This window comes from Paramisgurnus dabryanus, chromosome 3 (assembly GCF_030506205.2).
Source record: "Paramisgurnus dabryanus chromosome 3, PD_genome_1.1, whole genome shotgun sequence".
NCBI lineage: Eukaryota > Metazoa > Chordata > Actinopteri > Cypriniformes > Cobitidae > Paramisgurnus > Paramisgurnus dabryanus.
This window is the reverse complement of record NC_133339.1, coordinates 7,321,253-7,349,173: the sequence shown is the minus strand read 5'-3', so window position 1 is coordinate 7,349,173 and position 27,921 is coordinate 7,321,253. Positions and strand designations below refer to the sequence as shown.

Sequence of the window (27,921 nt, the reverse complement as noted above, 5' to 3'; positions counted from 1 at the left end):
ACTCAGCATTAGTTTATATTTACTAATATTTAAGTAAGAATTAATTTAGGTATACGTTCAATGTTTCCAATGATGAGCAGTTAATCCACTAAACCCAGAGATAATTCCTGAGGCATGTTTAAAGAGTTTTGTATTTCATCAAGAAGGTGCTGCTGATTCACAAAGATTTTATATTTAAGAAAATCTGAGCATCATTCCAAATAACTGTTAACATGTTTGTCAACTAAACATGTTTTGTAAACGTAATAAACTTTATAAAAATATTTTTTATTTTTTATTAATAATCAAGTATAAAGAACAATGCATAGTGTGAAAACGCGGATTATAAAAAGTATATTAAATAAAAGGACTACATTTCCCAGAATGCACCTGCACCTACTCATCTGCCCCCACCCTTCAGGTGCGACTGCTCAACCTATGGGCTTGACGGGAAAATTCAAAATCGCGAACCGTTACTGCCTGGACTACTCCGTCTCTTGTTTGTTTGTTTGCTCATTAACAGTAAGGTAAGTTTGATTTAATTCATTTGTCTGCATCGCGCTGATCGGTTGCCTATTTGTTCATATTATGTTATTAACTATGATTCGTTTTTGTCTTTATACTAGAACTGTTTGAATTTAAACCACAAACAGTAAAACATTAAGGTTATACGTGGTACACAGCGGTAAACATGAGGTTAAAAATACGCGAAGTAACATTCAAACCGGGCTGTTAAAAGAATCAATTCGATGTTTAAATTTTTAAAAACAAAACTTTAAAGAAGCCAAGATGAGGCGTTATTTGCTTAAAACAAACAAAACAACAGTAACTCGTGTGTTTGAAATGTTAGCAGCTAGCAAGTGTCTCTCTGCTATTTTAAATGGTACTGACGATCTTTTGTTGTTTTAAAAGCTCATTCAGTTCTGGTAGATGCTGCTTATTTTTCAAGACTGTTTTAATAGCTTTATATTGATTTGTAACAAAGCCAGCTTCACTTTAAGAGAACCTAGATGCTAATTGTAAAGAAGCTTGGAGTCATAATATATTTAAACGTTATATGTTTGATGTTCTTCATCTTTTTAAATATGAAGTCTATACATGTTTGTGTTTACAGAGGTCATGTACACTGTGGTCAACTTTGTGGACGATGAAGAGGTTTCTGGGTAAAGCTGATGTATGTTTAATCATTCAATGATTACATTAAATTAAAATCAAACATGTTAAATAGTAAACGGATTTATTGTGATATGTGATTTTGATTTTTAATTCTGTGTTTGCCAGAGAAATATAATGAAGTAACAGTGAAAGCTAAAACATCAGACTGATCCAGACACTGAAGAAATTGATGTCACTGCAATCTGGCCAAAATGATGTAAGTTTAATAATGAAATTATTAAATTAAAAAGGTTAAATCGTAAATAGATGTGTTATGATGTATGTGATTCTATTTTTTTTATTCTGTGTTTGATAGACAACTATATTGAAGTAACCTACTGTAATGAAGCTGCAGAACAACACAGAGACTCTGAGGACATCAACACAGAAAATTAAGTAAGAAGATTTATGAAGTATTATGAAGTTCTTTGATCATATATTGTTGTATCTTTGTACAGTTTAATGCAGTGGTTCTTAACCTTATTCCTGGAGACCCACTGCTCTGCACATTTTGTATGTCTCCCTTATTTAACACACCTGATTCATATCATCAGCTCATTAGAAGGGATCTCCATGAACTGAACTACGTCTGTCAGATAAAAGAGATATACAAAACATGCAGGGCAGTGGGCCTCCAGGAATTACGTTAAGAACCACTGGTTTAATGTTAACTTTCTAAAATGTACAACTTTAATTCTATGTCATTTGATTTGTCGTGTGTATGTGTATGTGTATTAGTATTATGCCAAATACTTATATGTACTTTTATATTTCCAAAGGGCTCCAAAGAGATGTCTGTCCAGATGAGGGTGCATCAACGTTACCTTTGCTGACAAGTATATGCTTTACAATGTAAAACCTAACAGTTAACTTAACTCAAACCATTTAAGGAAATCGGTTGCCTTAACCCATTAAGTTTAAAAAAAAAAAACATACATTTGAGTACTGTGAACTTAAGTCTTGTGCAATAATGCACTTATATTTAGTTAGTGTGAACTTAAATATAAGTGCATAACTGCATGTGACTCAATTTGTTTAAGTTCACAGTACTCAAATCTATGTGTTTTAAAACTTAAATGGTTTAATGCAACCGGTTTTCTTAAATGGTTTGAGTTTAGTTAACTTTTAGGTTTTACAGTGAGAAATTCTTGAATAATTCCAAGACAGAGCTCTGCAATTGTATCTACACTGCAAAAAAATCAGTTTCTAACTTAGGATTTTTATCTTGTTTTTAGTAGAAAAACTAAAAATTCTTAAATCAAGATGTATTTTCTTGATGAGCAAAATTACCTAAGAAAATGTCTAGTTTTTAGACAAAAATATACAATTTAAGTAAATTTGTGCCTAAACAAGCAAAAATATCTAACAATGGGGTGAGAAAATTGTGCTTGAATTAAGTTTTTAAGAAAAAAGAAAACTTAAGATTTTTTCTCGCACCATTGGCAGATATTTTTGCTTGTTTTAAGCACAAATTCACTTAAATTGTGTGCATTTATTTATTTTGTCTAAAACTAGACTTATTTTCTTAGGTGATTTTGTTCATCAAGAAAAAGCATTTTATTTAAATAATATTTCTACTGAAAACGAGACAAAAATACTATGTAAGAGAGTCATTATTTTGCAGTGTAGGACTGATTTCTTGAACAACAACTATATTGATCTTGCTTTATTTTATTTAAATATTTACTACATTACAGTGGCAGGTGGTGACTTCTTTTTTTGTGAGCACTCGATGCAAAGTTTGTCACAACATGTATATAGCCAGTCATTTGTGTGGTTCAAAATATGTGTTCTGCGTGTATGTGCATCACGTGTTTTGACTAAACCCGTGATGCACATGGTTTACATGAAGCAACAAACACATTTTAAAAACACAAGCAACACACATGACACTCCGAATACTTATTTTGAATTTGCACCCCTCGGATGAGCAGTCACGAGCCGCCACTGCTACATTACATTGTACTGCTTTGAATGTAATTTTTATTGTTGCTTTTATTTAGTTTTATTTTACTCTAATATTGCTTTCTCTGTCTGTATATTTATGAGTTTAAATAGTATTGTTTATGTATGCAACTTTTAATATTTGTGTATAATATTATTTTGTTATTGTGACAATTGTGAATTGTTCAGTTTTTTATTAAATAAACATTTCAAACTCAATTCAAGTTTTTTATTTTACATAAGGGTTTTGGGGTGTATATGAATATAAATATGAATATATATATATATATATATATATATATATATATATAGTGGGGGGGTTTTTAGTCTATCTGCATAGCAGGCAAATAACCAATCAAGTCACTAAGCTATGAGGGCTTGGGTTGGGCTTAATACAAAGTGTAACCAATCAAATGATCTCAACTGGAAAGTTTCAAAGTTGTGTCCCAATAGTTGTCAGAGTTTTGGGAGGGGGTTTTAAAAGCAACCAATCAGTGTTGAGATTAAACACCGATGGAGACACTAGAATTGTGCAAAGGTGTGAAATCCCAGTACCTCTGCAGGTGTGAAAATGTCCCCTGACAAAATCTTCAATGGGATTATTTGCCATGGCAACAAATGGCTGCATGTACCACAGGAATATCCCATCAGCAAGATACATCCGAATTGGTATCATTACGGGAGTTTCCTAACTTGGTGGAATTAGAAGTTTACCCTCAGTGGAACTAGTAGATACATCCGAAAATCAGTGGTGTTTACAGGAGTTTCCTAGTACGGATACACCTCTTTTCATGCAGTGTCATTCTCCTCTGACCTCTAGCATCAACAAGGCATTTTCACCCACATGACTGCCACATACTGGATGTTTTTCCCTTTTAACACCATTCTTTGTAAACCCTAGAAATGGTTGTGCGTGAAAATCCCAGTAACTGAGCAGATTGTGAAATACTCGGACCGGCCCGTCTGGCACCAACAACCATGCCACGCTCAAAATTGCTTAAATCCCCTTTATTTCCCATTCTGACATTCAGTTTGGAGTTCAGGAGATTGTTTTTGGAGCACTTTTGTATTTAAAGGGTTCTTGAACAACATCATGATATAGGCTACATTGGATGTTACATGTGTTTGTTACAGCATTGGTTCTTCAGATCTAGGTTCTGTAAGGCATTTTGTACGTATATTGCTAAAGAACTGGAAAGTAACACTTCTTGTAAAACTTGAATAGTTGCCGTAAAAGCCTTTTGGTTTTGATTTGGAGACTTTAGGAGAGGGCGCAGGTGGCTCGTCTCTGCAAATCAGATCTGGATTTGTTTTCTCAAATCTTGTCAGAGTTATCACAGCCCACACACACCTGTTTGGCAAGAGTCATGCTGTGTGTGTACAACCGGTGATGACACCTAAAATTATAGGGTCTGGGACAACATTATTTTCAACAAGATTTGCCTAAACTGTAAAAATATGCAGCATGTTTGTCAAATTAACATATATTTTATGTTACTTTAACTTAAAAAAAAGTTAAATAACTTTAACTTGATTTTATAAGTTATGTCAACTTTTCACAAGCCAAAACTTAAAATAGTAGGTTGAATAACCCAAGTTGTTTTAACTTGTATTTTTTTAACAATGTATGCATGTTTATTAAACTGGTTGTGTTGTACACTTCACAACTTTGCAACTACATTGCAGCTTGTGCTGTGATTGTTTCAACCGTTGTGTTGAGGTTTATTGGAGTGAGTGTGTGCATGTCTATGTGCACGTGTGCAATTGTGTGTGACTGCAGGCAGTGGACTATAGCAGAAGCTTTGTGTTTTCTTCAGAGCTGTAACCTACTCCTATTAACTCTCCTTTTACTGTGTTTAGTCATGCATACTACACCCTTTACACACCACACGGGCACAGTTTGAAATAACATACTAATGCATTGCTTAAGGCACCGTATACACTGCTGCACACTGCCTAGTGTTCTTTTATTATGTGTACTATGAATGCAACAACATGCAGTTTGCAAGAAAAGTTATATTGCTGCATTGTTATCGCATGACATCAATATGTGCATGGTTAATTCGCTAATTGTGTCCTGTTATTATCTCAGAAAAATAAGCAAGGCTTTTTTTACAATATTCAGGAAATTGTTTGTAGAAATGCGGGTAAGATTCGATTATATACCATTGTACTTAGCTGCTACACACAGGTGAGGCCACACCCATCAGCTCAAGCTCCTCCCTTTTACTCCACACCTGTCTGTCAGTCTGTCCCCGCCTCTCCATTTCACCTCCGTGCCTATCTACAATACTGACATATTTCACACAAACACACTGGTTGTATTCAAGCTCCAGGCCTCTGTGTTTAATAACAGTCAGTGAAATGATGGTAATATATGTGTGCTTTATCTGCTGGAACACACCTGGAGGTTATTTCACGGCCATATTGGAGTTTATTGACAGCTATGACATTAACGGCACCGCTGCTGAGCTCCGGCCAAATTCCTGTTACGATTTTGATTTGAATGTTGCGTTGCCAAAAGCAAAACAGATTTCACCCTCTGACGCTCATATTCACAGGATACAAGAGCACCTTTAAAGTTCATATTTCATAGAAATGGATTTGTTGTAAAAAGTATAAAGGGGCCGGAAAATTAATTCTAAAAGTTACACGGGAAATAGTTGTAAACCTTTATTTATTTTTTAAGTGTAACAGATAGTGTTAGAAAATAAATCCACGTATATTCACAAATGAAATAAATGCTTTTTCTTTCTTTAAGCTGTGTCAAAATCCTTTTAGGAAAGTTGCGCCACTATTTTTTTATAGTTTGGCGAGTACTGGACTTATAGTCAGGTGCGACTTCAAAATTAAATCATATGAACCAAGAGAAACCATTACCGTCTACAGCCGTGACAGTTTGCTCTATGCTGCTCCTGTATTAATGTAATTCAATGGATTCAGTGATGCGAAATGACTTCGGGACCTTTTTGAACTTGATTTGGCTTGTCGTGTTAATTTAGTATATGTTTGATATGCTATTGTGTTTGCTGAATAAATGTTAATGTTACGTTAACATGTACGGACACCTATTCAGTCTGCCGTTCTGTGTGCATTTGCATTGTATAGTTGAATAACTTGCATTTCCAGATTAAATGTCTGTTCTTGGATTTTGTAAAATTATTTTCTAAATAAACCCGACGTATAGTCCAGTGCGACTTATATATGTTTTTTCGTCTTCATGATGCATTGTTGACTGATGCGACTTATACTTATAGTCCAGAGGATACGGTTAGCATATATCGTTGTTCTTTAAACATTTACATGTATTTTCATGATAATAAAGAATATTCATAATGATTATATTTGACGAGTGTTGCATTTTCAAATGCATGTTATAAATGACTCAAACTAATAGTGATTTTAGATTGATAAGGACTTACTGATCAAAAGCCGTAATACGTGAAAAAGTTGTGCTTAATATTGCCCTTGCGAGCCAGAATCGATATCGCAGAGGTATTATAGTGTGTGTATCGCGAAATATCCTTACAGCTCTAATTATAAAACATATTTCTGACCAACAGTCAGCTATAGCATAACTTTAGTTTGTTTACCTCAAAGAGATTCAAAGGGAATCATCAGTCTTTTGAATCAATCAATTGATGATTGTTTTTTTTTAACTAGAAGCCACGACTTTTATTCCCAGAGTGCCCATACTGAGCATTGCATTGTCCCCTATTCATAGTAACAGTGATCCTCAATCTTGTTATATCCTATATATTTTTGCATTCTTGCAAATTTTTGAATAAAGGCAGCGGCGTAAAGTCTTCAAAGCTGTAACGCACTAGTTTGACATGCAAATTGCATTGCACAGCGTAGACACTATACTGTAAGTGAGCTGTGACAAATCAGCTTCTCTTTTTTAGACATTTTACACAAAATTATTTCCAAAATGCAAACAACCTCTTTTTTTAGATATGCACAATATTGGCTTTTTGCCGGTATCCGATATGCCAATAGCTAATTTAGGCCGATATTGCCGAAAAAAATTTGTAATACAGTATGTGCCGACCGAGTCTTTTTGGCCATGTTTTGGGTCCAGCTATCAAATAATAAAAGGGTCCGCGTCGGGTTTGGGTATTAAATTTGTAACATTTGGGTCCAACTTTTCAATATTTGACAGGTCCGGGTTGATTGTCTAGTCCAGTTTTAATAGGAAACATGCAGTAAACAAAATGCGTGTTTTTTTACAAGGTGAGGCTGTCCGCAAGCAGGCGCTCGTGCAGCACTGCTTCAGCAGGCGCCTGCTGAAGATAAAAATATTATATAAAACACTTTACAAAACACTTTCATTTAACAAGAAAAGCAGTCTGAAATGCCCATTATCATCCAGAAAAACGTGTGATCTGATGTGCATAACCAACACGTTATTATATATCGGCAAATTATATCTGCGCAATTTTCCATATCTGGCCAATGCCAATAATTAATGTATAAGCCATTATCGGCTGATAATATCATTGTGTCAATAATATCCTGCATCACTACACTTTTTTTTTTTTTAAACCATTTGATCGTTGATAACTTCATCATACTACTGACTTGACTTTGTTTTCCTTGGTAATCTAACAGTCGTGCTTGCTCCATATCCCATAATCCTCAGCCAATCTCTGTCCTGCAGATGCACTTTCAGTTACACGCTCACATGTGATGTCTTTGCTCTGTATCTCATTAAATTTTGGCCGGTGAGTGTGTGAATAACTCACTTCGCCTGCAGGAATCATACGGATTTGACCCGTGTCTAAATTTACTGTTCAGCTTAGAGGTTTACATCTTCCTTGCAAAGTGTTAGTATTAAAGAAAACAATATTAAAGGGATCTTTATAAATTACAGTTTGTTTTTAATTTAGTAATGCCCTAAACAAGCCATTACACATAACATGTATACATACAGTCCAAAACACTGAGTAAAAACTGAGTTTACATATAAGTAACACACATCAAAAGTTTACATACCCTTGATTCATACTACACTGTCAGGACAAAATGTTAAAAAAAAGTGTCCCAAATGGGGAAGTATCCCTTTAAAATGTCCTTATATGTAACAATTAGGTACAGATATGTATACATTTGGTACCATTATGTACCTCTGAGGTAGTAATATGAACTATTTAGGTGCAAAGATGTACTTTTTTGAAAGAGAACTGGCCCAGTGACAACTAGGGACTATTTTTGACCATTTGTTTTTGACATTGTACTGTGTTTTATTTATTGCTGTTCATGAGTCTCTTTTAGAAAAATCAATTTATATTTTTGTTTTACCGGCATCTTCTGCAAATATAGACTGACCATGCAGCAAAAAATGGCTAAAAAATATTGCTGCTAAAATATATTGTGAAATATTTAATTTTCACACAAATGTATTTAAAAATAAATATATTTTAAAGCATTTATATTCACGTTGTATTGCATTTTTTGTTTGTTTTGATTATAAACCTTTTTTTCACATTTAATTTTAAAAAGGTTAAAATAAAAAAATTCAACTGCAAAAAATACTTTATTAAATGTAATATTTTGGCCAGGATTTTTTTTCGTATTTAAATTGGAAATTTATTGGTTGCCCCTGAAATACATTTTGAAATATACACTGTAAAAAGGTTTTGCTGTATTTTTGCAGCTTTTTGGCAGTAACTTACTGTAGATTTAAATTGATGTTATTCGTGGCAACAGTTTGTTCAAAGTTAAATGAACATTAAACATTAACAAGACTTTATCTTTACAGAATAAAACTATAAAATAACAGCTTCATGCAAAGCATTGTGGGAACCAGAAATCCTCATTAACCTTTTTCTGTTTTTGTCCTTCAGATTTTGGTTCCCAGAATGCTTTGCTTGAGGCTGTTATTTTATTCATTAAAGATAAAGACTTGTTAATGTTTAATGTTCATGTAATTTAAATTAAGATTTAGTTTAAATCTACAGTAAGTTACTGAATATATTTTATTAAGCTTTACTTTCTACAAAATGTATACAAATATATTTTTGGCCAGAGAAATGTATTTTTTTGTATGATGCTGAGATTCATCTTTTAACACTCACAATAAAATCCTTATTAAAAACAAAAAACATTTACTGATGCTTAAGAAGGCAATGCAATACATTAAGAGCCAAGGGTAAACATTTAAACATTTTTGTGTTTTAACTGTATGTAAACATTTGTTACGTTAAATAACTTATTCAGGGCAGTACTACTAATATAAAAGCAAACTCCAATTAAATTTGATCCTTCTTAATATCATTCTGCTTATGATGTGGTGGTGCATAAACGTATGTGCTCATCTGTTAGCAGAGCTAGTGCTCAATTGTGGGTACAGTCAGTTGTACAGAGCACATATGCAGTATATGTAGTGTACTTACTGTGTGTATGTGCGTGTGCATTGTAAATTTCAAATGATCCTCTGTGGCCAGAGCAGGCTTACATCTGGATTAGTGGCTGAACGTCCCTCCACCCAGCATACCATCACACACGTGTGTGAGCAGTTTGGTGAATGACGTCTCTGAGTGTTTTAGCATTCATTCATGACGGCCTCACTACTGTCTGGACTCAAACACACACACACACACACATAATGCCATGGGGGGAAACATTTTCACGTTCAGTTGTGTGGGAAAATCTTTTCGGGGTTTAGCGGTGAAGTGAGGCGTACACCTTCATTTAGGCGTATAGTTATTTCTCCCAAAGGGACATTGTGTTTCTCAGCCGTTGCTCCTTTATACCTGAGGACACTTCGTGGAGCTCTCAATTGATTTTTGTTTGGATCCTAAGGAATAAATGGGGCCAGGCTAAATGCGGTGATGTTTTCCTTTAAGGAAGAAGTCATTCAAGTTTATAAATAATTTAATGAGAACTTTTTTAGTTGTTATTAAATTTCTGACTTGATAGCAGACTTTGGTATATTGGTTTAGAGATCAACCGGTATATGTTTTTTTTTTTCAATATTTAAGCAATAACCGATAAATTTTATCACAGTGTCTGAGGAGAGGAGACTACAACAATGACAGCGTGCACAGCAAATATGAGCGACTTTCTTAAAAGGACTTTGAGTATATTTACTTTACTTTAATTAATTCACTTTTTTACTCTATAGTCATTATTGCACATGAGATGTGTTACATAAATGCCTGATGTGCAGTTTGGGTTGATGTTCGGAGATGCTGAAGCACAGCCACCACATGTAGCTAACTTTCAACAGGATTTACTTGTTTTAAACACCATAAGTTATAATAACATTTATATTAAAAAAAATTTGAGGAAAACATTCCAGGATTTTTCTCATTTAAATGGACTTTAATGGACCCCAACACTTAAAGGTTTTAATGCAGTTTAAAATTGCAGTTTCAAAGGACTTATCCCAAACGAGGCATAAGGGTCTTATCTAGCGAAACAATTGTCATTTTTGACAATAAGAATAAAAAATACCTAATAATAAAAAATTACCTCACGTAATACGTAATGACGTTAAGAGGTCATGGATGACGTATGCGAAACTACGCTCCAGTGTTTACAAGTGTGGAGAAAGAGGTCCGTTCCGATGTTGTTGTATGTGAAATAATACTAATTAATGTCTTTGTGTCAGTTTATTGTTTAAAATGGTCCACAAATGTGCGTTTCATATATGTAACACGTGACCTTTCAATGTCATTACGCAATTACGTGAGGTCGCGCTGGCTCGTCACACAGCCAGAGGAAGACGAGAAGTTGTGGTTTAAAAGTGCATTTTTTTATTGCCAAAAATGACAATCGTTTCGCTAGATAAGACCCTTACGCCTCGTTTGGGATCATTTAGAGTCCTTTGAAACTGCAATTTTAAACTGCATTAAAACTAATAAGTGTTGGGGTCCATTAAAGTCAATTACAATGAAAAAAATCCTGGAATGTTTTCCTCAAAAAACATAATTTCTTCTTGACTGAACAAAGAAAGACATCAACATTTTAGATGACATGGTGGTGAGTAAATTATCTGGATTTTTTTTTAAGAAAATTGACTAATCCTTTTATGCATCAGTAAATGCATGGATAAACAGCGCTTTGTCAGCCATTTCAGGTGCTATAATAACAAAATATAAATTATTCCAGCGATATTATCCAGAGAATTCTTCTTCTTTACTCATTCAGACCCCTCTATTTATTGCTGTATATATAAATAAAATTGTTTACCTTGTATGCAAAGAGAGAGTGATTGTTATTAATATAAATGTTTGTTCAGTTCAGTAGTGTTGTAATCATTGTGTCAAAAACAGAAGAATAAAAATCGGTTCTGCATATTGGTTATCGTGCAAATAAGTAGCCAAATATTTTTATCGGTATTAAAAAAATCTATTTTCAATTTCGGTCGATTGGTTAGTTAAAATATACACAGTTTGAATCATAAACTCCCTTTTAGAAATATGTAACGTTTAGGTACTGAAATGTGTACATTTGGTACCAATACGTACCTTTGTGGTCCTTTTATGACTTCTTTATGTGCAAATGTACCCCAGTGACAGCTAGTAGAGGTGATATAAGAGATTACTGAGGTCTTTAATATGAGAAACATCTGAGAAAAAGAAGTAAATACCTCCTATCCATTAATCTCATTGCTATATGAACAGCTATGATATAAAAACGTCTGAAGATATTTACAGAATTTGTTCCCTTAAAACCCCCTTCTGATAAAGTTTCCAGAACTGAGATGTTAAAGAGATCTCGTGCGTGATTTCTCTGCCTTATGGGAAGTTTGCAGCATTGGAAACCTGCAGACCCATAGGAATGAAAAACAGAAACAGCGCGGTGATTTATTGTGGAGGTATGAGTTTGAGGAGGTGTGGGAACATCGGAGGTGTTTGTGTGTTTCCTGCGGAGAAACTTCGACATGGGAAACACAGAGTTGCGCTAATAAAGCGTGGTAACCCCTTACTGACTTCAGAGGCCCGAGGCGAAGGCTGGGGGAGGGAAGAAGTCAACCGCCAAACACATAAACCCACCAATCACAGTTTCAACAAGAAACTGAGGAAACGCAGCTTGCCAATCAAGTCCAGGGCACCGATCCAAGTGTGCCAGCTGATAGTGTTCAGCGTGACCCAACATGTTGACTCCTTTACTGCTAACACACTTCTACATTACAATTCGTGGGAAAGATGAGTTATTAGTTGTCGATTAGTAAGTAAACAACAGACGGTGATGTCCCTCGTTTGACAAGATGGTGCGGATATACTTGTGTGATGTCATTTCAAGCAAAATCTAGAGATTTAGTATTTTGAACCAGATCACCAAAAAGGTTCATTTCATTTCACGAGGTCAAACACAAACATCATCTGAGCGATTTTATGCAAATCTCAAAAAATAAGTTTTTACCAAAAGTTTGTCAATATTTGGTGGCTTAAATAACAAGGAGATTTTTCTGTTTAATTCTTTCCCCACCATTGACAAGTTATCTCGTCAATTAAGAGAAAACGCTTCTCTGCCAATTAATAGTTTTTACGGCAATCCATATTTCCGTTATTATCCACTAGGTGGCGCTCCTACCCAACTTATAAAACAAATGAAGAAACTTTTTGTTTGCTTATTTTTATTATTATATATATTGTATGTTTACATATTTAAATATGTAAATATGTTATTTACATTTTATAAAAAAATGCTGGCGATGGCTGGCAACTTAAAAAAAAGCAGGTGGAAAAAAAATCTAAATATTTCCATAGTTCGGTGAGGGCAGCTTTCAGAAATGTCACATCCATAATGTTGTCTCTTCCTCATAAATGCACACAAGAAAATTTAAATTAAAGAGTCGTCCCTTCTCCCTTTTTATTGTTTTTGATTTGTGCCTTTTTTCAATTTAACAAAGAATAAAAAAGAAATTCTCTTGAAGTGTATCAAGACCTTTGATGTCATTTCAAACAAAATCTAGAGTTTTAGTTTTTTGTACCAAACGTTTGTCAATATTTGGTGGCCTAAATAACAAGATGTCTCTGTTTAATTCTTTTCCCAACGTTGACAAGTATCTCGTCAATTAAGAGAAACGCTTCCCTGCCAATGACGAGTTTTTACGGTAATCCATATTTCTGTTATTATCCACTAGGTGGCGCTCTTACCCAACTTATAAAACAAATGAAGACAGAATGAAACTTTTTTTTTTCTTTTATTAAATATATATTGTATGTTTACAAATTTAAAGAAGAACATTTTTCTGGAAAGCATTAAACTTTTGTGAAAATTATAAAAAATGCTGGTGCTGGCTGGCAACTTTTTTTATAAAAACTGGCAGGGAAAGAGTACATTTTTTACATTAAAAAAAATACTTTCAATGTTTTGTACCAGATTACCAAAAAGCATGGGCGTCGGAACCATTATACGTGGGTGGGACAGGACCCACCCACTTTTTAAGACCAATGATAATGGACCCACCCACTTTTTCTCTAATTTAGCGCATTTGTCTGTTCACTTATCAAAGCGCTGTTAGTCCAAATCAATTCCACTAAAGCAGGGATCCCTAACCTTTGCTTTTTTACACCGCAGACCCGTTTCAGCTTTTAAACATAATTCGCGGGGGTGAGTGGACGCTGAGTTGCTGTTCAAACATAGTGCTGAAAAACCTCATTTGCCAAATGTATAACGTTTTAAACAGAAGTAAATGTCAAACAACCATGCATTAGGAAAATTAATAACTGCTTTATTTATAGTATATTTTCTATAGACGTGTAAAACCATATTATAGCGGATTATTTTATTTTCATTGTTTCACGAGTTTGCCTGCCCATTTAGTCTTAATAATTAACGGTAAACGAACTTAGCTTGGTGTTCTTAAAGGCAGCTCGAACCTTAGGTCGGACTCGAGCCCCAAGTTCAAGACACAGAAGAAAAAATGAGGAGATGATGAGGAGAGATGCCAGAAGAATTGTGTCTGTCGCGGAGGCACAGAGACTCCCGTTTTGCTTTTAATGATAATTAACACAGCACTAAATGTGGTTCCTTTCAAACGTTAAAAGTATAGTCTACTTGTTAAAATATTATTACTGCTGTAAAATAGATTATTTTGATAATGGCACGATCGCTGGATAATTTTCAAGTTTTTTTTACATTTGCAAATAATTCATAAAGTCATACCTCTGTTTAATCGATTGTGTTTTAGAAGTACACATGCTCAAACTCTTATGACAGCATTGTTTCCCGACGGATACCATAAAATAAAGTGATCTCATTTCCAGAATCTCATATTTATTTGAGATTGGGTATAACAAATAAAAAAGGTATACAAAAGTTGTATCAGTTTACCTTCATTCGTTTTTCTTACCTTTTATTTCCTCAAAATAAAAAATAAACATTGTAGCCTACTTTCAGCAGAGTAGAGAAAAAAAATGACACAGAGAAAGATATATGAAACATGACATCTGTCATTATTTGCAAAATATTTAAAGGGCTATTACCAGAATTTCGACCGCAATAGGCTAATGTCTTTAATTTAACAATCGCAAATGTTCAGGCTAATTAAAAGGTAACATGAAAATATTGCAGTAAATGTATTTTTCAGGGGGGGGGGGTTATGTGGGGACCCACCCACTTTTCATTTGCTTCCGACGCCCATGCCAAAAAGTCATGCGCAGTTACGTGATTGGTCATGTTTCGTGCGTTTATGGTCGTGTATAGTGTGGACGAAGATTCTTTTTAAAATGCCAGTATAAACAAGGATCGGTTTCATTTTAAAATGCCGTTTTAAAACGCAAATGCGTTAAGTTTTTATCAAACGTTTGCCAATATTTGGTGGCCTAAATAACAAGGTGATGTCTCTGTTTATTTATTTTCCCAACATTGACAAGTATCTCTTTAATTAAGAGAAAACACTTCCCTGCCAATGACGAAATTTTACGGCAATCCATATTTTCCACTAGGTGGCGCTCTTACCCAACTTATAAAACAAATGAAGACAGAATTCAACTTTTTGTTCTTTTATTTAATATATTGTATGTTTACATATTTAAAGAAGAAACTTTTTCTGGAAAGCATTAAACTTTTGTGAAATTATAAAAAATACTGGTGCTGGCTGGCAACTTAAAAAAAAAAAAACGCTGGGCGGGAAAGAGTAAGTTTTTACATTTTTAAAAAATATATATTTCCATTGTTCGGTAAGGGCAGCTTTCAGAAATGTTACATCCATAATGTTGTTTCTTCCTCATAAATGCACACAAGAAATTTTTAATTAAAGAGTCGTCCCTTCTCCCTTTTTATCGTTTTTGATTTGTGCATTTTTTCAATTTAGCAAAGAATTAAAAAGAAATCCCAAATGGGATGTCATTTCAAACAAAATCTAGAGTTTAAGTGTTTTGTACCAGATTACCAAAAAGTCAGACACAAACAACATCTGAGCAATTTCATGCAAATCTAAAAAAAATAGGTTTTTACCAAACATTTGTCAATATTTGGTGGCCTAAATAACAAGGAGATGTGTCTGTTTAATTCTTTCTCCGCCATTGACAAGTTATCTTGTCAATTTAGAAAAAACACTTCCCTGCCAATGACGAGTTTTTACATCAATCCATATTTCCGTTATTATCCACTAGGTGGCGCTCTTACCCAACTTATAAAACAAATGAAGACAGAATGAAACAATTTTGTTCTTTTATTTAATATATTGCATGTTTACAAATTTAAAGAAGAAAATTTTTCTGGAAAGCATTAAACTTTTGTGAAAATTATAAAAAATGCTGGTGCTGGCTTGGAAATTTTTTTTATAAATGCTGGCAGGGAAAGAGTACATTTTTTACATTAAAAAAAATATACTTTCAATAGTTTGGGAAGGGCAGCTTTCAGAAATGGTAGCTTTAGCGTAGCGTAGCGTAAGTTCTACCAGGAAACTCGAATGTTACGTCATTCATGTCACAAGGCGCAATCAATCACCCCTGATACTGAGAGTATATAAGCCTCGTACTCACCTGTCTTTGCGTTCGCAGATACTGATGCCAGCATTAACAACCCACCCTCCCTACCACCATCACCAGGTCGGTTCCGTCCATACTCAAGGGGGATTAGATTCTGGCCCGTCTTCATCTTCAGACAGGAACCGCAAGAATCCGTGACCCCCGGATTTGAACTATGGTCGGGGCCTACGCCAAAGAACTATACTGTGTTACATTCTAACCTTGGTTGCTAACTACTGTTAAATAAACTCATATGTCAAGTCTTAACCTATCTTCGAGTCTTTCTGGTAGAAATGTTACATCCATGATGTTGTCTCTTCCTTATAAATGTGCACAAGAAAATTAAAATTAAAGAGTCGTCCCTTCTCCCTTTTTATTGTTTTTGATTTGTGCATTTTTTCAATTTGGCAAAGAATAAAAAAGAAATTCTCTTGAAGTGTATCAAGACCTGGGATGTCATTTCAAACAAAATCTAGTGTTTTGTACCAGATTACCAAAAAGTCAGACACAAACAACATCTGAGCAATTTCATGCAAATCTAAAAAAAAAAAAATAGGTTTTTACCAAACGTTTGTCAATATTTGGTGGCCTAAATAACAAGGAGATGTCTCTGTTTAATTCTTTCTCCGCCATTGACAAGTTATCTCGTCACTTAAAAGAAAACGCTTCCCTGCCAATGACAAGTTTTAACGGCAATCCATATTTCCATTATTATCCACTAGGTTGCACTCTTACCTAACTTTTTGTTTGTTCTTTTATTTAATATATTGCATGTTTACATATTAAAAGAACTTTTTCTGGAAAGCATTAAACTTTTGTGAAATTTAAAAAAATACTGGTGCTGGCTGGCAACTTTAAAAAAATATATATATATATATATTTCCATAGTTCGTTAAGGGTAGCTTTTAGAAATGTTACATTCGTAATGTTGTCTCTTTCTCATAAATGCGCACAAGAAAATTAAAATGAAAGAGCCGTCCCTTCTTCCTTTTTATTGTTTTTGGTTTGTGAATTTTTTTGAATTTAGCAAAGAATGAAAAACAAATTCTCTTGAAGTGTATCAAGGCCTTGACATCTGACTAAAGTTGATGTTTTTTTCTCCAGAAGCAAATTTCAGCAGGTTTGTTAAAGGTTTAGTGTTTAGTGTTTTGCCTGAGGGCTCATTTGTGGTGACTTCTTCAGTATTCTGTGGTCTCTGTTAACAGGAACAGATCACAAACATCTTGATATTTAGATAAGTTGTTTCCTCCTTTTTGTCTTTTTTTTCTGGGTAACAAATACACCTTCATTTTATGAAGAAGTACTATAAGAAATTCTTCGAACATTTGTGTTGCACTGAAGAAAATCATACAAACAACATAAATCCTTGGGTTTCGTGTAACCCGTTTCTGTAAATGCTCTTTGAACTTTTTTTGTATTCTGTGGCTTTCTCAAAACACGCTGGTAGAAATCAGTTATATCCTCTGAGCTGTGTTGATGTGGTTTAAAGGATTGATCTGGTCTGTGCCACGCTTACTTTGATCGAGCATGTAACTCAAAATAGCCAGGCGTGTGTCACCCTAATTTGTACCCGCCTCATGCCTGGGGCATCACAGAGCGGAGGATGAATGTAGCGTTGTATGTGACAGACAGCAGTCAGGGCCCGAGGCGGCCTGATGCTACGCTTAAGTACTAGCATGGGGTCAAGCGGTCAGCTTAAAATGACATACATATGATGTTTTTAAATGTTTGTCTCTGGTCAAGGAAATAGATTAAAGCATGAGTCTTCAACAGGGGGTCCGGAGACCCTTGGGGGTCCGTGGTGGTATTACTGTGGGTCCTCCAAATATTTATTTATTTATTTATTTATAAATGAAATTAGGCATAAAACAAAAATAATAATAAATTAAAATGAAGGCTAATAATAAAAAACTTAATTAAAATGAAAAGCATACAATGCACATCTCGTCAGTAAAGCCGGTTCCTTAATTAGTAGCAAATTCGCCATCAGCTGCTTTCAGATGGAGTGGCATTTACTAAACAAAGCCGTAGTTCACTGACAAGCTGGGCCATATTGCATACATATCGCAGGCGATACGTCTGATATATGCGACATGCGATTTATCGTGCAGCCCTAGCATAACCTTCCCAGGATCAAATCTATTCAGTTAAATTAAAATGTTGAGTAGTATGCCAAAAAATATTAATTTAATATATTTCTAATGTAACAAGTATGTAAATCCAGTGTTAATTTAATACACGTACTCCCATCTATCCATTAAGTGGTCCGTGGCCTGAAAAAGGTTGAAGACCTCTGGATTAAAGTGTTGATGTGAGCTGTATTTTGTTGGCTCTACTGACACCTAGTGGCGAAGGAATACAATTGATAATTACTTTAAAGGGGACAAATCTGACTTTTCCATGTTTAAGTGCTATAATTGGGTCCCCAATGCTTCTGTCAACCAAGAAAATGTGAAAAAGATCCGTTTTGGTAAACCTTTCTCTGCAAGCATGTGAAAATTGAAATTTGGCTCCCCTTGTGATGTCAGAAGGGGATAATGCCGCCCCTTAATCTGCACTATCTATTCACATCACTGCCATTTAGTTCAGAGATCAGATCATTTGCATTTTAAATGACACACCCAAAAACTGCACATTTTTTGCACACACCTACAAAGTGTCAATTTGAACATTTTATAATAAATTCATTCTGATATTTTGAGCTAGAACTTCACATACGTTCTCTGAGGACACCAAAGATTTATTTGCCATCTTAAAAAAAGTCTTGTCCCCTTTAAATGTAGTTCATTGTTGAGATTTCTTTTCAGAAGTCTGCATGAGATTACAGGGATGTTTATATTATAAGAAACATCTGAGATGAAAGAAATTTAAGTAAATGTTTGTCTCTGATCAATGAACTTGATTGTTAAAGTGTTAATGTGGGGTTTATTTTGTTGGCTCTACTGCCACCCAGTGGTGGACGAATACAATTTATGATGCACATAGTTAAAATAAATGTTGATCATAAGATATTATTAAGATCCCTTTTTTAAGTCAAGAGGAGATGCAGATAACTTGGGTGGTTTTTTATTATAAGGAAAATCTATGAAGAAAGAAATTAAGCAAATATTAGTCTCTGGTCAATCAAGCAGGCTTATTTATTTAAGAGGTTTATTTTTTTGGCTCTACCGCCACCCAGTGTTGGAATAAAACAATTGATATGCACACAGGTGGTTACTGCACATTTTCTTAATATATTTTTCTCATATTAAGGACATGGATTTTGGTGCTGTGCAAAATGTATTTGGTAAAGCATCAGTCATTTATGTGTTTTTAATCTGCAGAACTCTGATGCCTCTGTTTGATCCTGATACTGGACTGCTCATATTGTCTGGAAATGTATGAAACCATTCTTTAAAGCATTACACATGATTTAAGTTATATATTTATGTTTTTCATTCATGCAAGTTTAATTATGTTTTATTAGGGTGAGAGTGTTATCGACTGTTTCGAGCTGACTCTCAGTGCACCTTTCTTCCCACAAGGTAACACAGATTTAGTTTTTAAAGCTCTTATGTTCTTGTATATTGTAAAAACTCGTTTTTAATTGGCTGATTTTCCTCTTTGGACCCAGTGAGTCACTGTTTGACTGACACCTCGACCCGCGGCGTGGCTTTGGTTCCCAAACTGGCTGTGGATGTGAGCTGCTGTGAGGTGTTACGAGTTCTCCAGCTCACTGATAACTTCATAGTGCCCATCAGTTACCAGGTGCCACGCAAGGTAACCACAATAACCTTAAATAAACCAGTACACTGCATAGTTTAAAGGTTTTTATATTAATTACACTTCTATTTGTGTGTATAATTGGTTTATTATGTATATACTGTGAGTCTATTGTTTTTTTTAATGGCACCTATTATGCACAATCCACTTTTACAAGGTGTTTGGACACAAATGTGTTTTGGCAGTGTGTGAATACAACAACCCTACAAAGAAAAAATTCACCCCTTCTTTGTTAACTCATTCCCGCCAGCCTTTTTTTTTTAAGTTACTCCCGAGCTTTTTTGTGATTTTCACAAAAGTTTCACAAAATGCCTTCTAGAAAAAAATTTCTTCTCATAATATATAAACATACAAATATATCAAATGAAAGAACAGACCCTCTGCTTTCAAACATACAAACAAAATGGGAAAAAAAACATTGCATCCTATTTATATTTGTTCTCTTTTTATAATCTAACAATAAAGGTTGGGTAGGTTTCTTCAAACATTTTGAGCAAAAAGCTGAAATAATTGCATTTTCGTAAAGGAATTTTGTAAGAGATCAGATTCAGAATGACAATCAAAATATACACAGAGTTTAAAATATTTAAAAAGTTTAAAAAGTTTTTTATAAATTGAGTAAGCGGATAATAGCAGAATTACCGTAAAAACTTGGCCAGGAAAGCGTCATTGGCAGGAAAATGTTTTCTCTTAATTGACTAGATAACCCATCAATGGCGGGGAAAGAGTTCCTATTAATCCCCATTAAACCAAAGCAGTCTCATTGGACATGCCATTTTGATTTTCTTATCAATGTGACATCACACTGATTAAGCCCCGCCCACAACCACTGACTGACAGTCCTGCATTGCCAAGGTTTTCGCCCTCAGCGAGTTGTACGCTGTTTTCCATATCTCAATAGTGAGATACTATTGTCTCAGACTGTATAAATCAAATCTATTTTAACTGAAAGGGCTCACTGTCTCATTTGCATTTAAAGGTACAGGCATTAAAATAGCGCTTTTGTGCTCCGACCCAAATAGGGGCATTTTGGACATGCTATAATAAATGAGCTGTGGGGTATTTTGAGTTTAAACATCACAGACACATTTTGGGCAGACCTGAGACTAATATTACATCCATTATATTTCACCCAAATTTAATCATGCATAATAATATGTAAGTTCAGCACTACGCCTATTTTGATTCAATTTCAGTTTAAAACTTCATATCAGTTTTGCATTGCATGTATTTTTCATGTTAGTGCGGAGAATGGAGACATTAAAAGAAACCCAAAAAATAAGGAAAATAAATGCAAAATATAAATAAACGTTATTGCTAAATTTTCTATATGATATATATTTTGAATAAATTGAATGAAATAGTGACCACAGATTTTTTCTTGGATCATTTTGTAAAGAATTAATTTTCCGAGCAAATATTAACATTGCTGTTTTTTTACTGCTTATATTGTGTTACTAAACTGTGTAAGAGCAACATAATGGGACTGAAATCATTTTAAGGACATTGTTTATGTTTCAGGCAGGACAGGACTTCCATGCTGACCTGTATCCAGATACTTTAGGACACACTCCAGGAATGACAGCCGATGATTGGTGGAAAGGAGAAAACAAACAGGTTCTGACCCGATCAAATAACAACTTCAAATCAACATAAAACAGTTTTATTCATATGATATGATGCATTTCCAAAAGAAACATTTTATCTGATGGACACAGATTGGATTGTGAAAATAAAAAGAAGTTATTAACATTTTTCTCTACACTGCAAAAAATTATTTTCAAGAAAAATAATTGTCTAGTTTTCAGTAAAAATGTAAAAAAAAATAAAATTAAGATGCTTTTTCTTGATGAGCAAAACAACCCAAGAAAATAAGTCTAGTTTTTAGACCAAAAATATCAAATTTAAGTGATTTTGTTTATAAAACAAGGAAAAATATCTTCCAATGTGCTAAGCAAATATTTATTGAATTTAGTGTTTAAGAGAAATTTTCAATATTTTTGCTTAACCCATTGGCAGATTTTTTTTTGCTTGTTTTATGCATAAAATCACTTAAATTTGATATTTTTGGTTTAAAACTAGACTTATTTTCTTGGGTCATTTTGCTCATCAAGACAAAAGCATCTTAATTTAAGAATTTTTAGATATTTTTACTGAAAACAAGACAAAATACTAAGAATGTTTTTTCTTGAAAATAATTTTTTGCAGTGTATGGAGTAACATGCATAAATACATTGTGCACAACAAGACCAGTAGTGTGAAAATGGGGTGATTTTTTTTTCCATGTTGACGACTAATAACGATTTCTTTAATAATACTTCATTTAAATGCTATTTCTACCCTATTAAAGGTGGAGAGAGTCAGTCTTAACCCAAGCAAAAGACCAAAATCCAGCGCTCCATCAGCTAAGAAGCCATCGCAGGACATTCCCCGTGACAAGAGCAAAGAGGTCAGTTAGAGGAAAAATGCAAAAAAATTTCTCTTCAAAAAAAAAGATTTTTATTAATAATTTTCTCTCCTATCTCAGGAAACCTCGACCTCCAGCAGTCCCCTCAGCTCCCCCAGCAGCAGTGCCGTCCCATCACGCTCTCCGTCCTCCACCAGCGGCCTGTCGTCTGGCTTCCAGCCGAGCCCAAGCCCCAGTCAAAGCTCCCGCGCCATCCAAAACATGCTTGGTAAGATGCTTAGTTAATATCATTTAGATCTGAAAAACACACAACAAAGTAAATCAGTGGATACCAGGATGAAGATTCCAGATGCAAAGTTCAAATCTGCTGTGCAAATCACAGAAACGAGCTCATTTCTGTTCCCAGGCCCAAGCTCCAAGTTTCGTCACATTCAGGGGGCCGTTCTGCATCGGGACACCCACATCACCAACCTACGTGGGCTTCACCTAACCACTCCTGGCGAATGTGACGGCTTCTGTGCCAATGGGGAGAGAATAGCGGTTCCTCTCGCCATCGCTGGGGGCCAGATTGCTATTTTTGAGGTGCAGAATCATATTCCAGTCTCGTATTTATACAGTGGCAATAATTATCAACTAAACATCCAATAAAATCGGCTTGGTTGCAGTGGCTTACAGCAATTGCAAAAATTGATATATCTGAGAATGAGAATGAGAATCATACTGCTGAAGTGTCTAGACCGTGGCACATGTGCTTATTATTTCATCTGTATGCTGTTGCAGCTGTCTCAGCCTGGGAAGTTGCCGGACACGGCCCTGCCCACCATCCAGAACTCGGTCAATGTGGCCGACTTCTGCTGGGACCCATTTGACACACACAAACTGGTTGTGGGTGAGTATTAGTCTGCTTTTTTATTATTTTATTATTTGTTTTGGGGTTTAACCTGACATTAAAAATACAAATAGTGTAGAATGCGCCACGGTATTGATGGAAACTGCAATATGTAAAAACATTACCAGATGAAGGTCAAAATAACAGGCAATAAAAACAATAACAATGTAAAATACTTCTAATAAAAAACTTTCAAATAAATGTTTTTTGAAGTTAAACATGCAAATGTGTGATTAAATTATTATTGAAATATTTACTTAAAATCTTATAGGGTACTAAAGTAAATCATTTAGGTCGAGGGGGTTCGGCTGACAAAAAGGTTTAAAAATTAGACCCAAAATGAACCGAATCACTTTGTACTGGAACAAGACTTGCACAAATATATGTACTTAAAGAAAGACCCAACCCAAAACAACCCTGAGAAAATTAGACCCGGACTCGGAGCACCCTAATTTTTTTAATCTTTTTGTCAGCTGAAACCCCTCGACCTAAATGATTTACTTGTAGTAAATATTTCAATAATTTAAAAACACATTTGCATGTTAAACTTTAAAAACATTTATTTAAAAAAAATTAGTAGTTGTATTTTACATAAATTTTGTTAATATTGCCTGTCATTGGAAATTGTTTTCTGGTAAATAATTAGAATATTTTTTACATTTATTTATTTAAATGTTTTTCATCAACTCACAAACCCCTGCAATTCTCCTGTGAACCCCAGTTTGGCTTGAAAGGATACAGCAAATGCCGAAATCTCACGAGATTTCAAGAGATTTCTGTGTTTGTTGTATCTCTTTTAGTGTCTTCACGGGTCCACTTAGACCCGAAAACCAGAGGTCTGACCCGAGCGGGTTCAGGTCTAAAAGTTTCATGTGTGCCTCGGACAAGGGTCGGGTATAATATTAGTGACTATCTCGCGTGTGTGCATCGAGTCTTTTTGCAACCAACCTTAACTCTTTCCCCGCCATTGACGAGATATCTCGTCAATTAAGAGAAAACGCTTCCCCGCCAATGACAAGATTTTCCGTCTTTCCGCAATACCGCTATTATCCACCAGGTGGCGCCCTTCCGAACTTTTTAAAACCGGAAGTATTGCCCTATGGCAAGCTGCTGCATGTCCGTGTCTGTTTTAAAGATCGCTCTGAATGGGATCTCTATGAAAAGTCGGTCATAAAAATGGAATTATCTCAGCCTTTTGCTCAAAATGTGGTGTTTTTGCAGAAACCTACCTATATTCAAAAGCTGATTACAAAAGAACCACTGAAAGTAGGATGAAACGTTTTTTTTTTGTTTGAAAGCAGAGGGGCTGTTCTTTCATTTGGTATATTGTATGTTTATTTATTTAAAGAAGAACATTTTCTGGAAGGCATTAAACTTTGGTCAAAATCATGAAAAACGCTGGCGCTGGCGGGCAACTTTTTTTTAAACGCTGGCGGTGAAAGAGTTAATTATTTACTTAAAGTACAACCTGAGATTTATACGTAAATATTTCAATAATTGAATCACACATTTGCATGTTTAACATTTGTTTTAAAGTTTTTTAGCAATTGTATTGTGCATTGTTATTGTTATTATCACCTGTTATTGGACCGTCATTTGGTAATTTTCTTGAACAGGTACATAATTAATACTTTTTACAATTATTTATTTTCATTTATTCGCAACACTGCAAAAAATGACTTTCTTACTTACATTGAAAAAAATAATTCATTGAATTAAAAAAAAAATTTAAACAAAAAAGATTAGTAAAGTAAAATAAAATATAAAACTTTTGTTTAAATGTAGCTTAAACAAATTGATTGCAACCACTTACCTTAAAAAATGTGATTTAAATTCAATGAATCATTTTTTCAGTGTAGTATTTTGTCTTGTTTTCAGTAAAAAAAATTCAGTTGGCAGATTTTTTTTGCTTGTTTTAAGCACTAATTTACTTAAAGTTTATATTTTTTGTTAGGTAATTTTGCTCATCAAGAAAATACATCTTAATTTTAAAAAAAATTGATATTTTTTACTGAAAACAAGAGCAAAAATATTAAGTGAGAAAGTCATTTTTTTTTGCAGTGAATTAAATGTAACTCACAAACCCCCTGCAATTCCCTTGCGAACCACCAGGGGTTCATGAACCCCATTTTGGGAAACCCAGCGTTGAACGATTCAATATACGATATGCGATGCAATATTGCTTTTGGTTTGTAAAATCAATTTAAATTATTGTATATATATATTTCAAAACTGAAAATGATATATCCAACATGCATATTTTTACAATCTTTTAAGGAAAATAAAGCATCACTTTCTAGGTCTTTACCAGTCTCTCTGCTATTTTGTATCCACATCTTTGCCTATACACTGAAAAAAAATGATTCATTGAATTTAATCAATTTTTTTAAGGTAAGTGGTTACAATCAATTTATTTAAGCTACATTTAAACCAAAAAGATTAATAACGTAAAATAAAATATAAAACTTTTGTTTAAATGTAGCTTAAATAAATTGATTGCAACCACTTACCTTAAAAAATGTGATTAAATTCAATGAATCATTTTTTTTCAGTGTAGTATTTTTGTCTTGTTTTCAGTAAAAAAAATTCCATTGGCAGATTTTATTTTATTTTTTTTTTTGCTTGTTTTAAGCACTATTTACTTAAAATTTCTATTTTTTGTAAGGTCATTTTGCTCATCAAGAAAATACATCTTACTTTTAACATTTTTTGATATTTTTACTGAAAACAAGAGCAAAAATATTAAGTGAGAAAGTCATTTTCTTTTGCAGTGAATTAAATGTAACTCACAAACCCCCTGCAATTCCCTTGCGAACCACCAGGGGTTCATGAACCCCAGTTTGGGAAACCCAGCGTTGAACGATTCAATATACGATATGCGATGCAATATTGCTTTTGGTTTGTAAAATCAATTTAAATTATTGTATATATATATTTCAAAACTGAAAATGATATATCCAACATGCATATTTTTACAATCTTTTAAGGAAAATAAAGCATCACTTTCTAGGTCTTTACCAGTCTCTCTGCTATTTTGTATCCACATCTTTGCCTATACACTGAAAAAAAAAGATTCATTGAATTTAATCAATTTTTTTAAGGTAAGTGGTTACAATCAATTTATTTAAGCTACATTTAAACCAAAAAGATTAATAACGTAAAATAAAATATAAAACTTTTGTTTAAATGTAGCTTAAATAAATTGATTGCAACCACTTACCTTAAAAAATGTGATTAAATTCAATGAATCATTTTTTTTCAGTGTAGTATTTTTGTCTTGTTTTCAGTAAAAAAAATTCCATTGGCAGATTTTATTTTATTTTTTTTTTGCTTGTTTTAAGCACTATTTACTTAAAATTTCTATTTTTTGTAAGGTCATTTTGCTCATCAAGAAAATACATCTTACTTTTAACATTTTTTGATATTTTTACTGAAAACAAGAGCAAAAATATTAAGTGAGAAAGTCATTTTCTTTTGCAGTGAATTAAATGTAACTCACAAACCCCCTGCAATTCCCTTGCGAACCACCAGGGGTTCATGAACCCCAGTTTGGGAAACCCAGCGTTGAACGATTCAATATACGATATGCGATGCAATATTGCTTTTGGTTTGTAAAATCAATTTAAATTATTGTATATATATATTTCAAAACTGAAAATGATATATCCAACATGCATATTTTACCAATCTTTTAAGGAAAATAAAGCATCACTTTCTAGGTCTTTACCAGTCTCTCTGCTATTTTGTATCCACATCTTTGCCTATACACTGAAAAAAAAAGATTCATTGAATTTAATCAATTTTTTTAAGGTAAGTGGTTACAATCAATTTATTTAAGCTACATTTAAACCAAAAAGATTAATAACGTAAAATAAAATATAAAACTTTTGTTTAAATGTAGCTTAAATAAATTGATTGCAACCACTTACCTTAAAAAATGTGATTAAATTCAATGAATCATTTTTTTTCAGTGTAGTATTTTTGTCTTGTTTTCAGTAAAAAAAATTCCATTGGCAGATTTTATTTTATTTTTTTTTTGCTTGTTTTAAGCACTATTTACTTAAAATTTCTATTTTTTGTAAGGTCATTTTGCTCATCAAGAAAATACATCTTACTTTTAACATTTTTTGATATTTTTACTGAAAACAAGAGCAAAAATATTAAGTGAGAAAGTCATTTTCTTTTGCAGTGAATTAAATGTAACTCACAAACCCCCTGCAATTCCCTTGCGAACCACCAGGGGTTCATGAACCCCAGTTTGGGAAACCCAGCGTTGAACGATTCAATATACGATATGCGATGCAATATTGCTTTTGGTTTGTAAAATCAATTTAAATTATTGTATATATATATTTCAAAACTGAAAATGATATATCCAACATGCATATTTTTACAATCTTTTAAGGAAAATAAAGCATCACTTTCTAGGTCTTTACCAGTCTCTCTGCTATTTTGCATCCACATCTTTGCCTATACACTGAAAAAAAAAGATTCATTGAATTTAATCAATTTTTTTAAGGTAAGTGGTTGCAATCAATTTATTTAAGCTACATTTAAACAAAAAGATTAGTAACGTAAAATAAAATATAAAACTTTTGTTTAAATGTAGCTTAAATAAATTGATTGCAACCACTTACCTTAAAAAATGATTAAATTCAATGAATCATTCTTTTCAGTGCACATAACTTTTTGAAGTATTAAAATCATTCAGTTATTGCAAACCATTGCGATATTTATTTGTATATTGCGATAAGCGCAGCCGGTTGCTGGATTTTATATATCTTGCAAGCACTAATGAAGATGGTTTTTAATGCTAAAGTTGCCCAAAATCTACAAGCTAGTACAGAGGTGCATTT

The 27,921-nt window shown here is 33.7% G+C and overlaps 1 protein-coding gene and 1 long non-coding RNA gene across 2 annotated transcripts in view; both read left to right on the top strand.

Annotated features, from left to right (window-relative positions):
* coro7 (coronin 7) overlaps positions 1–27,921 on the top strand; it is a 192,673-nt gene that overhangs the window by 160,032 nt on the left and 4,720 nt on the right. The window contains exons 10-17 of the mRNA XM_065253134.2: positions 19,331–19,385; positions 19,474–19,531; positions 19,621–19,766; positions 21,291–21,386; positions 22,120–22,218; positions 22,297–22,444; positions 22,583–22,758; positions 22,957–23,065. Coding sequence (XP_065109206.1) covers positions 19,331–19,385; positions 19,474–19,531; positions 19,621–19,766; positions 21,291–21,386; positions 22,120–22,218; positions 22,297–22,444; positions 22,583–22,758; positions 22,957–23,065 — 887 coding nt within the window. The remainder of the gene's footprint in view (positions 1–19,330; positions 19,386–19,473; positions 19,532–19,620; positions 19,767–21,290; positions 21,387–22,119; positions 22,219–22,296; positions 22,445–22,582; positions 22,759–22,956; positions 23,066–27,921) is intronic.
* LOC135734261 (uncharacterized) lies at positions 55–3,577 on the top strand. Its single transcript, XR_010527220.2, has 5 exons — positions 55–506; positions 1,094–1,153; positions 1,261–1,351; positions 1,451–1,530; positions 1,914–3,577. It is a non-coding gene; the product is annotated as an uncharacterized lncRNA (long non-coding RNA).